The 13136-nt window shown below is 35.2% G+C and overlaps 2 protein-coding genes across 3 annotated transcripts in view; both read left to right on the top strand.

The window, feature by feature from the left end:
• The window catches only part of Ccdc112 (coiled-coil domain containing 112), a 32785-nt gene extending 28416 nt beyond the window's left edge, over nucleotides 1–4369 (top strand). Inside the window, exons 8-10 of the mRNA XM_003473273.5 lie at nucleotides 231–326; nucleotides 1483–1601; nucleotides 1836–4369. Coding sequence (XP_003473321.1) covers nucleotides 231–326; nucleotides 1483–1601; nucleotides 1836–1866 — 246 coding nt within the window. The 3' untranslated portion in view covers nucleotides 1867–4369. The remainder of the gene's footprint in view (nucleotides 1–230; nucleotides 327–1482; nucleotides 1602–1835) is intronic.
• Nucleotides 4370–5359: 990 nt separating this feature from the next.
• Nucleotides 5360–13136, top strand: part of Pggt1b (protein geranylgeranyltransferase type I subunit beta) — a 74793-nt gene continuing 67016 nt past the window's right edge. For both annotated transcript variants that reach the window (XM_003473182.5, XM_063230950.1), the window contains exon 1: nucleotides 5360–6067. In XM_003473182.5, coding sequence (XP_003473230.1) covers nucleotides 5928–6067 — 140 coding nt within the window. In that variant the 5' untranslated portion in view covers nucleotides 5360–5927. The remainder of the gene's footprint in view (nucleotides 6068–13136) is intronic.

The raw sequence follows: 13136 nt of genomic DNA, 5'->3' as shown, positions 1-13136 counted from the left end.
TCTGGTAAAAGAGTTAAAGTCAGATTAAACTTTAAAGTGAAACATGTGATACCTGAAAAGATAACATGTTAGTTATATTTAGAGAAAACAAAAATGTTAGCCTTTGTTAGAAAAGATTAATAGTGAAGAAGAGTACTAATCATTCATTTTACTTTATTTGCATTGAAACAAACATTGAAACAAATTCTAGTTTTATTTTCTTAATATAATTTTTTGGGTTTTTTTTTTAGGATTTATATAAACTTGAGTTGAAAATCCTAGATAGACAGGCAAAGGAAGAGGAAAAGGCAAAAAAAGAAAGAAGATTGGCAAAATTAAAGGAAAAGGTACTCTGCACTGAGATGAATTTATTTTTGTCTTTTAAGTTTATTCTTTAACTTAAAAAAAGTTGTATATATTAATGGAATACTATTTGATATTTCAATATATATAAAAAGTGTAATGTTTAGATCGGGTTAAGAATATGTACTTCTCAAATGGCTATCATTTCTTTATTACAAAAACATTAAAAAGTGTTTCTTAAAGATTTTTGAAATGTACAGAACATAATTTTTATCTGTTCTCACCCTACTATACAACAGCCCCCAGAACTTCTTATTTCTGACTGTAACAGGACTATCTCAGTCACTTCCCTCTTTGCTGAGACACTTCTGCCCCACAGGAGAGGTTTATTTTGGCTCCTAGTATGTGCAGAGGTTTCAGCCCATAGTCCACTGGCTGCAGGGCATGGTTGAGGAAAACAGAGATAAACCCTAAAGGCCACACCCCAGCAGCCACCTTTTCAGACAGGACCACACCTCATAACAGAAAGCCAGCAGTAACCCCCTAATCCAGTTGCCTTCGGAAGTCCTGCTCAGAAGCTTTGAAGGGAAAGCTATGGGGTATAAACCATAATAGTAACTAATAATCAGTGTTTCTTTATCTCTCTCCTAGTTATCATAATCCTTTGATTTGTAAGGATACGGACATGAAATGTGTTCTCTCATTTCTATATCTACTTTATATTTGATATTTATTTATATGTTGGGGAGCATAACAGTATAATTTAAGGGACTATTGTTTGAATTCTACCATTTTACATTCTAAGCACCCTTTTTGTTGACCATGATTTCTCTGTCTCTTCTATTTATCATTTCCTTTCCTTCTTTCTATATAAACCTTCATTTTATACATATACTTCATTTTATACATATACATTTTATACATATACTGTTTAATCTCACTAGTAATGCCCTGAAGTAAAAGGCCCAGGGTTTACTGGTGGTTATATATCCTAAATGTATTGTCTGGCTATTATACTTAGCTATATTAAATTTCTCTCATAGTAGACATAAAATAAAATAATAGAACCAGAAAAAATAATCATTTATTAATAGATTGATGTAGTCCACAAATTTTATTTTAGCTATATAACTAGTAGTTTACTGAATAGATTGGCAGTTTTATTACTGTAGGCTTTTAAAAATTGCTTTCTAATTGCAGGTTGAAAATAATGTTAGTAGAGATCCTTCCAGGCTTTACAAACCTACCAAAGGCTGGGAAGAACGGACTAAAAGCATCGGACCAGCAGGCTCTGGGCCACTTCTACATATCCCACACAGGTAAAAAGGAGTTAGAAGAGGGATGTGCACTTTTCAGAAACTTAATAATTGGATGTTATTCTATGCAACTTGTGGATTTTATAATAACAGACTGAAAATGCTAATACATACACACGTGTGTTTATATATGTACACATACACACATTTTAACAGTTAATATTTAATCAGATAGGTTTGAGTCTTGTAAAAAATTTTCCCACATATTTATAATTGTTTTTCTGTTTTTCTCCTTAGGGCTATTCCAACCTGGAGACAAGGAATTTAGAGAAAAAATGAGATAATGGAATTGCTATTCATTTGATGAGAGTTCTAGCATATTCAGTAATACCAGGAGAGTGTGACTAACCATATTCTTTTAAATATCACTAGCCTAGTCAGATGGATTATTGTGCGTAAATTGAGAAATACTTTAAGTTCCATGCTGTATCATTAATGGGTCCTGTTTCTACTGATGGTATTTAGGGTATATGTTGGCCTATTATTGATACAAAAGTTACTTATAGAAATTGTTGTGCAAACATTATCCATTTAATGTTGTGCAAACATTATCCATTTAAAAACTCAAAGCATTTCAAAGATACTTTGTTTTTGTCATGGCATAGCAAAATAAATAGAGGCACTCATAGGCATTTTTTAAACCAAAATTTTATAACTTTTGTAACTTGGAAGTAAATTAACTTGAATAACAAAAATATGTCTTTTTTTTTAAGGAATTACAAAATAACTTAGTACTTTTTCTAAGTTTAAAAAATTGGTAGTTTGTCAATTATTACATTTTCATGTAATAAATATTTTGTATCTGAAGCATGCTTGTTTTAAATAGCAAATATTTATTTTAAAAATACACCTCAAATATCCTATTAATTTTATTATTGCTGTCATCTTTTTAAATTTCCTTGAGCTAGTCTAAATATTCTTTCAGTCCTTTGCACTTCATACATTTATAATATATTTGTGTCTTTCACATCTTACTGGTTAATGCAGTTTTTGCTTGTGTTTGCCACAGAAGCTGATTTTTTTATTCTTAGTGGCATTTCAAATATTTTAAAATTGGTAGATAAACATATTTGATCAAAAGAATTTTTAAATTTCCAAACTTTTGTACATTAAAACACAATTTAGCTTAATTCAAAATTTCATTTTTATAAAATTCTAGGTCTTTAGTTCTTCTAGGAAGGGTATTATACATATAAAACTATAGGAAATTTGTTATAGTTTTTATGTTAGACCTTTATTTATAATTTTATATTTATATTGGCAGACCAGAAATTCACTGAATAGAGGCCAAAATCTTTTCTTAATTTTTTTTTTTTTTTTTTTTTTTCCTTTTTATCGGTACCAGGGATCGAACCCACGACTGCCTGCTTGCAAGGCAGGCGCTTATGCCGCTGAGCTAAATCCCCAGCCCCTAATCTTTTCTAACTTAACAGTTAATATTCCAAGTATGTAATTCCATTCTTTGAGAACTGAATTTTAATTGTTCGATTTTTGGTGTAGCATGAGAAAGTTGACTCAAAAAGATCTTTAATTGGGAATGCTTATTGTATTTATGTTATTTGTTCTCTATAACTTTTTAAAATTATTTGAAGCAGTTCAGAAATAAAATATACAAGACAAAGGAATTCAACAATAGAACTAAACGGCTACAATTCAGAAAGTACATTTTTCTTAAATTGCTTTTTACATGTTACTTTTATTGCATATAGATTCACCTTTCAGTTTTCTGTATCTAAGCTAAGCATGCTGGTTGTTGTAATTCTCATGACTTATTTCAAGAGTTTCTTTTTCAGTAAGAGATTGAACCCATAGTTTTAAATAAACATAATAAGGATATACTCCTCCACTATACACACTCAAGCCCCATTTTCTTTTTTAATGAAGGTAAATATGGAATTTTCTCTGAAAAAATTTCTAACTGAATCTGAAATAAATAAGGAATTTATTATAGGCATCCCTTAAGCATATAGCATAAACATAATTGAAAATGTTTTTAGTGATGGATTCATAGGAGAAATATCAAATAAACATTTCTTACACTGGTTTAATTAGTGCATTAATAAGAAATTTTGAAAAACATTATAAAACATCTGTAATTCCCACATAACATTTTCTAAAATATAACTGCATATTTTAAAATGGTACAGAGTACATTAGTTACTATATTATTACTTTACATTATTTTACACATTTTCCAGTGTTTCTCCATAATTCATTGTCATTTAATGGTTAATATTTATAGGTGTTCTTTCATTTTTATGCTTTGAAAACAACTTTTTATGTTTCTTAGCTAATAATGTGGGGTGGTATTTTATGTGGGCATTAGATTCTGGCATGCATATATCAAACAATTTATATGGTCAAAATCACTAAAAAAAAAAAAAGCCTTTTACTTATCTAGGAATTATCTCTCAATGAATCCAAAACAGGTTTTTCCTTCAGCTTTGAATCAAATTGCTCACCCTTGAGCTGAAAAATTACATTTAATTTAAGTAGTCTGTTGATGAGAACTGTCAAATGTGTATGGGACCTGCACAGCTGATTTTAACAAATGAATGTAGTAAGACTCAATTTTGACTATCTTGAGGCACTTGAGAATATGCGTGAGAGAGGTCCCTTAATGGAATAGGGAAAACTCCAGAGTAAGCATGCCCGAAGAGCAAGGACTGTGTGCTTAGTAGTGGTACTCATTAATGGACTTCATTCTTTCCACATTGTAGTCACAAACGGAGTTGAATGAGAAACAAATAAAATGCAGTGGTCAAGTTCAATGTTGACTATTGATTCTTTTCTTGTCCAGTTCTGTTTGTGACTAGTCATGGAGAGAACTGATTTTGTGAACCAAGGCACCATTGATATTTGTAGGAAAGCCCTAAGGTCAGCGCTTAGATAATGCAGGCTGTTGGAAGAGTATTTATTAAGGAATTCAGGAATGCCTTGAATAAGTAGTTGCTAGTACCAAAAATAAAGGTGCTTTGGATTGTTGAATAAGTGTACCACTCCATGGAGCGCATTTATTTATTTAGTTTGTGTGTGTGTGTGTTTGAGTTGGTGTTTACTACGCAGTTCAGGCTTGCCTCGAGCTGACTTTGTAGCCCAGGCTCAAACTCACAACGATTCTCCTGTCTCAGCTTCCCAAGTGCTGGAATTGCAGGTGTGTGCTACCATGCCTGGCTTTTTTTTTTAATTCATTTTCTAAGAACCCTAACAAAAGTATACTCAAGTTTCCATTAGCTCGGTTAATTTTAAAGAACCGCTTGATACTTGGGTTCCTCTTCCTCAAGAATGTGTCAGAAACCTTAAAAGAGAATGGTATATGGCCAAGACAAATGTTCATTTTTGTAAAGAATCATGATGTTTCAATTTTTCCTGTATAGGTGATTGGAGAGTATGTTGTTTGTTGCTGTGAATTGTTGTGACACTGATGACTCATGACACCTGGACTCAGTAAAATCTGTCAGATTTGTAAAAAATGTTGCAAGTAGTTACACACGGCTAAGTTTGTATGTTTGTAACGTTTGTATACTGCGTATTGCAGATGTTCCCCAACCCCTAACAAGTTTACATCTTATTAAACACCAAAGTGAAAACACTGTAAGTCAGAGGTGCTTTTAATACACCTGGTCAGTGCAACACACTGAATACCCCAGACTGTAGTGGAGCCGACTGGAGCGTTGGGAGGAAGGACCTACCGTCTATCCCAGGAAAAGATTAAAGTATGATTACGGCTGAACTCAAATTGCGCCTTTAAGTTGTGGCTGTCTGTGCATATACTTTTAAACGATTCCTGGCAGGACCAGGAAAATTTCAGAACTTTTGAGGTGTTGATAACTTAATAAATATCTGACATCTCCGCAGTTTTAATTTGTAGGTTTAATTACCCTGTCTGCAGTTTACAACTATTGTCCTTCAAAAATGAGTCTATCAGCGAACTTATACTGAACTGTTACTGTTTTCATAGCTACCCCTTTCATTGTATAAGGCCAGTATTTTCTCAGACCAAATTTAAAGCTCTTGTTCTTGCTCCTTTCAAATAGACGAAGACAAACATTCGGACCTGGGAATCTGTGGGCTGGGCTTCATAAAACCTGGAAAGTGTTCCAAACTTTTGGGGGTTAATGTATAAAAGGATGGGATCATACACTGCCTACGCAAAAATAAGCAAGATGAAGAACCGTGACGAGGTTTTCAGTGGGCCGCACAGTTTCAGTCATCAACCAGGTGGTTGTAGCCCACGCCTACCCAGCTCCTCGGAATCTCGGGTGGGCGAGCGTGCACGCCCCTCGCCGAGTGCTTCCGGGTAACGGCGGAAGTAACTTCCGGAGCAGCATGGCGGCCACTGAGGATGAGCGGCTGGTGGGGAGCGGCGAGGGAGAGCGACTAGACTTCTTGCGGGACCGACACGTGCGGTTTTTCCAGCGCTGCCTTCAGGTTCTGCCAGAGCGTTATTCTTCGCTCGAGACCAGCAGGTAACTCGTGGCCACAGCCAGCGGGCCTAGCCCCTTGTGTAAGGCGGAGCAGGGCTGGCGGGGCGCCGCCCACCTCATCTCTGCTCGGGTCCCCGGCGTTGACGGGCCTGCGGTCACTCTCGCTCCTCTGACCGAGGCGGCAGGGTTTGGAATGCTGCATGTCGAGGGCTTTCAGTTTGAGCAGTGTTCACCTTCTGCCACTTCTCTGTCATTTTCATGTGTACTCTGAGCTTCCTTCTTACTGTCTTAGAGCCGGGGATATTTACTAAACGCAAAAGGAAAAGTGTTGGTAGTCGTATTTTAAATTGTCACTTCCGTGTTTCCTTTCTTCCCTAGTTACTAACTCGTTATTGAAAATCAGTAGGGTATTCGTATGTAGGAGCGGCGAAGAATCTGAGTAGTTATTTTCCAGGATTTGTAAATCATGGTAAGCAAAAAGAGATGAAGTGTAGCATGAAGCAGCCTGTTTTAGATTTGCAGTATTTTCGTAAAGTTGGAGCTGGCTAAGGAATCTGATATGCCTGAAGGCAAAAACTTTTACATTGTAAAAATCTGGGAATACATAAACAAAAAGAAGAAGTGTTACTTGCTCCGCACTGCTGTGTTTTGAAGTGAGGCTCCAGAATTGTGAGACTGGACGGGTAGCTCAAATTATTTTGCTCTGATGTCTCCTCACAGTTTCTAAACTCTGTGCGAGTATGTTTTGGACACTGCCCGATTGGGTCAATTTTGAGAAGTATAGATTATTCCTGCTCACGCAATCAAGAATAACTACTGCGATAGGTACCGGAATACAGTTGAACAAGTTCAGCAGTTTTACTTGCATATTAGCATCGAATGCTAGTGAAGCTGCTGCTGTCAGCAGTATTTCAGTTATCTACTACAGTAATGTAACTTTAGTACCATCATATGATTTACACCAATCCTATGATTTAGGACCACACCTTAATGATAACAGTGTCTCAGATTTTTAAGGTACTCTCTCGGTTATTTCTTGCCCAATTCGCAGTCTTTATTTTTTTGGTTTAGCATTAGGTACTTATTTTAATTTTTAAAATACATATCATGACATATACTTTGCTTGTGAAGCAAAAGAGACTGGTTACAACACTTCTTTGGTATTAATGTTCTAAGACAAAACAGTGCATCAGTTTAGTCAATTCTTACCCAGCATTGCAGTTCACTTCCACAAATATTTATTGAATGCCTGCCAGGCATTGAGGTACTCTGTTCATTTCTTTTTTGTTGATAAATATGAAACAGCTGGCTCTTAAGACTCATATTGGACTGGATAGTTAGTTATTTTTTTTAAATTCAGTATCTTGGCAAAATTATTCCATTTATTTTTTAAATTTTTAATAGGAATAAATGATTTTTACTTTTCCATTGACAATGACTTCATGAAAATAATTAATTGCTGTTCCATCTGAGGTTTTTCCTTTATATTAACTTCCGAAAAGTGGTAGTTACTAGTTAATTCAACTGACTATTCAACCTTAGACTGTGAGTTTTGCCAAGTAACAGGGTTTACTTTTAATGAACGTGTCATTTAAGAGAATTTTTTTGTGCTTATGATATTGTCATTCTTATTGTGGTAATGAAAATTAGAAGGCCTTTTTAAATTGAGGAACACAATACTGACCGTTTTCTAATGCACTGTTTCCACTGACCTAGCTGTTCTAAAAGGGATTAGGCATTTAGTTTTTATTTATGAAAGTGTATTTGTGTGTATTGGTTCCCTACTTTATCTCCAGTATACATGCTGATTGTGGGAGATTTTTAATATGACGTGAAGCACTTATACAAATGCACATTCCTGGACTCCCCTCCAGATCTGTTTTGGACTTTGCATGGACCTGAGAGTCTGCATCATAACCAGTATTGTAGAATTTGAGACTGTTTGCTTGATGGACATAAATATGCCAATAGATTATTACAACAGTGCTTCCTAACTGTAAGGTATATATGTTAGTTGTCTGGCATTTTGTTAAAATGCAGACTGAACTGGGTGTGGTGAGATGTGCCTGCTGTCCCAGTACTTTTGGATGCTGAGGCAGGAGGCTCACAAGTTTGAACCCAGCCCACACAATTTAGTGATTTAGACACTATCTCAAAATTAAAAATACAAAAAAAAAAAAAAAGAAAAAATCCAGTTCAATCCCCAGTATAGAGAGAGCAAGAAAATAGATTTTATTGAGCAACTCCAGATGGGCCTGAGATGCTGCAGTACTCACAGCTTTCTGGGAGGTGCCGGCACTGCTAGGCCAGGGCCATACTCTGTGCCTACCTGGTGACAGTGATACAGGACAAGACCTTGTGAAAGCACCTGACTCACCTAGTTCAGCCTGAAAAAGAACTCTTTTTGGAAGAAGGAGCCCCAGAGCTAAATGTTGTAGAGTTTTTCAGTAGTTTTTGTTTTGAGTTTTGTTTTGTTGGCAAATGTTCTACACCAGGGATGGCAAACCTTTTAGAGACCAAGTGCCAAACTGCAACTCAGAACCCACTCATACTTACTGAAAAGTAGCAGCTCTGCAGTAAAACCTGAACACTTAGGTTTTAGTTTAGGGGGGGAAAAAGCTATATTAAAATCTTTTGTCTTAAATGTAAAACACAGAAACGTGCCATAGGTTTGCCCTGGTCTATACAAATAAAGGCAGGTGAATAAGAAGTTCTCTAACAGTGATTCAGAATGCAAAGCAGGTAAAATTTAGTCAAATGAGATAAATGTAAGCCAGATTATTGAAGGCCTTGTCTGGTTTTCAAGAAATTTGAATTTCATATCGTAATATAGCTTATAGAGACCTCAGATATTGGATCTTCATGGTTCATTGGGCATTTCAGAGTGATCAGTGGTTTTAAGAATGATCATTGTGTTGTGTGAAGTAGGACCAGAATCAGGAAGACCAATTAGGAGGCTGTTGCAGCAGTTTGGGAAAGGATAGTTGGAGCTGTAGAAGTAGGGCTAGAAAAAAGGAGTCTCAGAATTCCAGAAGTGGAACTACTATGTGATATGGTGAACAAGAGGACAAAGTTTAGGATCGATTTAGAAAGGTCGACAGTTTCTCTGATTATGCTTACTGTATAATCTTCTTGAGGTTAGAAAGTTGTATACATGTTTGTGGTAAACTTTCATTCTGTACTAGATGTTCAGTACATTTCTTCTTGAGTAATTATGGTAGTAGAAAAGCTACACGTTAAATAATTTTTAAAAATGTGTGACTATGCTTGAAAATATTTATCAGATGCGTCAGCCATTGGAAAGTATGAATGAGTATTGCTTCAAAATAGAAGATTCATGTATTATTTCGTTCATTCATTTCAAAGTATTGACATCTACTAAATAATACTTTAACTTAGTAGTTAATTCTGATGTGTCATCTAAAGACTGTACTGATACTGTTAGTAGTTTTATCAGTATTTTTTCATCTTTTTAAAAATTTTATTGGTACATTTTAGATATTTAATGATAACATTCAACATATGGAATTTGTGTCTACACATGATATGCCTTGATTCTTTTTTCCCCTTCACCTCCCTTCAAGCCTTCTTTGCCTCCTTATTTACAAAATCTTTGTTTATAATTTCTTTCTATTCTTTTTTCCCTTTTCCCTTGTTTTCCCCTGCTCCCTCCCTAGATCCCTTTTCCATTTGAACATTTTCTTCCTATTTCATACTATTATGCATTGGGTCCTTATTTATCCTTTTGGTTTCTCACACCAGATAAACCATGCAGTATTTAAATGTTTGTCTGATTTTTTTTTTAATTTAAGAATATGGTCCCAAGGTACACCTGTTTATCTAGAAATGTCTGAAGTTTATCCTTCTTTATGACAGAATAGTACTCCATTTTATGAAAAAAACACATCTTTATCCATTTATCGGTTGATGAGCATTTAGGCTGTTTCTGAGATATATCTATTATAAACTGTGCCACTGTAAACACTAGTGAACATGAATTACTGTGGTATGCTGCTCTGACTTCTTTCAGAAAGATACCAAGAAGGGGAATAGGTAGCTTAAATGGAACCTCTAGATTTGATTTTTAGAGGAAATATCCACACTAATTTCCACAGTGGTTGTACCAGTCTACACTCCCACCAACAGTGCAGAAGAAAGATTTCTTTTTCCCAGCAGCCTGCCAGATTTGTTATTGGTTGCTTTGTTGATAATTGCCATTCTTTCTGGAATGCTAAGGAATCTCAGTGTTGTTTTAATTTGTGTATCTTGAATGACCAGTGATAATGAGAATTTTTTCATATATTTATTTAACATTTCTACGTCTTCATCAGAGAAGAGTCTATTTCAGTTTCATTTTTTAGGATTGGATATTTAAGTTTGGGGGCTATGATTTTTTTCTGAGTGTTGTTTATATACATAAGATATTAGTCCCTTGTCTAAGGAACAGCTGGCAAAAGTATTATCCCACTCTGTGATTTGTTCCTTCACTTTGTCAGTGATTTTTGATTTGTTTTTTTCTGTACCAAAGCTTTTTTTTGGGGGGGGGGGTTTACCGGAGATTGAATTCATGACCTCGGGTTGCCAAAATGAAGTAGATCATCGGAGTATATATTTTTTTGTGCCGGGGATCAAACTCAGGACCCAGCGCTTGCCAGAGAGGTGCTTATGCCTCTGTGCTAAATCCTCGGCCCTGCAAACGCTTTTTAATAAGGTGAGATCCCAGTTTTTGATGCCTTCTAGTATTTTCTATATGATACGAGTTTTGTTCATAAACTCTTTGTCTAAACTTGTGTCTTCAAAAGTTCTGCCTGCTCTATTTTCCAGCAGATGTAGTGTTTCTGTTTTAATATTTAGACCTGGACTTTTCTTTGCTGGTGAGTTTTTGATTACATCTTTAATTCCATTGACTGATACTGGTTTATTTAGAATCTGTATCTTCTCAATTCGGTTTTGGTAATTCTTATGTATCCAAGACTCTGCCCCATTTCTTCCATGTTTTCCATCTTATTACAATACAGGTTCACAAATTAGGTATTGATCTACCTGCAGGTTTCCTTGTGAGTTCAACCTTTTCATTCCTAACTGCATGGATTTGAATCTTTCCCTTTTTTTTTTTAAAGGTTAACTAAAGGTTTGTCAATTTTATTTAACCTTTCAAAGAACCAACTCTTTGATTCATTGTTTTCTTAGTCTGTGTTGCATTAATTTCAACTCTGGTCTTTACAATTTCATCAGTTGTATGAGCTGTGGGCTTGACTTGCTCTTCTTTTTCTAGAAGGTTGAGATCAACATTAGGTTGTTTATTTGTGCTCGCTCTGTTTTTCAGATATGGTATTTGCCTCTATAAATTTCCCTTGTAAAGCTGCTTTGTGTTCCTTAAATTCTGATGTTGTGTTTTCATTATTACTTAATTGTAGAAACCCTCTAATTTCTTATTATTCATCTTTGGTCCACTAGTTGTTCAGGGGAATGTTGTTTAATTTCCATGTTTTTGTGGGGGTTCTTTTGCCATTGATTTCCAGCTTCATTTCTGATAATACATGTGAAATAATTTCAATTTCTTTGCCTTTATTTAAACATGTTCTGTGAGCTATTGTGTAGTATGTTTTGGGAACTTTCTGTGGACAGCTGAGAAGAATGTGCATTGTAATGTAAATGGAACACTGTAGACATAGTCCATTTATTCACAGGTTAGGTTCAGTTTTGATATTTCTTCATTGATGCTCTGTCTACATGATCTATTTGTGACAATGGACTATTGAGCTTCCCCACTGCAGTTGTATTAGTGCTTGATTTTTCGTGTCTCTTAATATTTCTCTTATGTCGCTGAATGCTCAGGTATTTGATGCACATACATTTATAATTAATTGTTATTGCTTCCTCTTGGTTTATTCCCTTAAGAATGTAGTGATCTTTGGCTCTGTTGATTGGTCTTGGTTTGAAATCTAACTTGTCTGCAAATAAATTAGCTACTTTTTTCTGGGTTCCTGTCACATAAAGTATTGTTCTCCATCCTATAATTTTACTCTATGAATTTCTTTTTGAGTAAAATGTGTATGCAGTACATCATTGAATTCTATTTCTTGATCCGTTCTGCCAGTATTTTTTTTAATCCACTGTATTACAAAGAAAAAAGGAAAGAAACTAAAAATTTCAAAACATCAATCAGGGGCAACACTGTTACGTACATTGCACATTGTCATCCCTAAATCATTCGCTTAGAGCACAAGACATCTGCTTACAGTTGTCCAAACAATGCCAACACAAATATTTCTCTTTAATGAACTCAGAGAAATTAATAGTATAACTATCTTAACTATCTTTTTTATATACATATATATGCATATATACACATATTGTTTCTTTCAGCTTCTTATACTAATGAGACAGTACGATGTTTACACATGTGTGTCTTAATTTCACTTATGAGTATGGTCTCACGTTGCATCCATTTACCTATAAAAGCCTCCAGTTTATCCCTCTTTATGGCTGAGTAGTACTCCATTGTAGAAAAATTCACATCTTTTTTATCCAGTCCTCAGTCCATGGGCATTTAGGTTGTTTCCAAGATCTGGTTATTACAAATTGTGCTGCTGTAAACATGTGTACACATATATTGCTGTGATATGATGTTTGTAATTCTTTTGGGAGGATACCCAGAAGGAGAATAGCTGGGTCAAATGGGTCCTAGTTTTTTTAGGAATCTCCACACTGGTTTCCACAGTGGTTGTAGCAATCTATGCTCCCACCAATAGTGGAGAGGGGTTCCTTTTTCCCCATAGCCTCTCTAGCATTTGTTACTGCTTGATTTCTTGATACTAGCCATTCTTTCTGGGGTGAGGTGGAATCTCAGTGTCATTTTAATTTGCATCTCTTGAATGACCAGTGATGTTTAACATTTTTTTCACATAATTATTTGCTGTTTGTATTTCATCTTTTGTGAAGTGTGTATTCGTCTCAGATGCCCAGTTTTGGATTGGGTCTTTAAATCTGGGAGGACTGATTTTTTTTTTTTTGAGTTCTTTTTATGGTTTTGACAATAATCCTTTGTCTGATAAACAGCTGGCAAACTGTCTCTTCACTCTATTGGTGGTTTCCTTTGCTGTGAAAA

Source organism: Cavia porcellus, unplaced genomic scaffold, assembly GCF_034190915.1.
Source record: "Cavia porcellus strain 051 isolate PalLab524CR breed Dunkin Hartley unplaced genomic scaffold, mCavPor4.1 scaffold_19, whole genome shotgun sequence".
NCBI lineage: Eukaryota > Metazoa > Chordata > Mammalia > Rodentia > Caviidae > Cavia > Cavia porcellus.
Note: the sequence above shows the minus strand (reverse complement) of the source record. Positions and strands in the feature narration are given on the sequence as shown.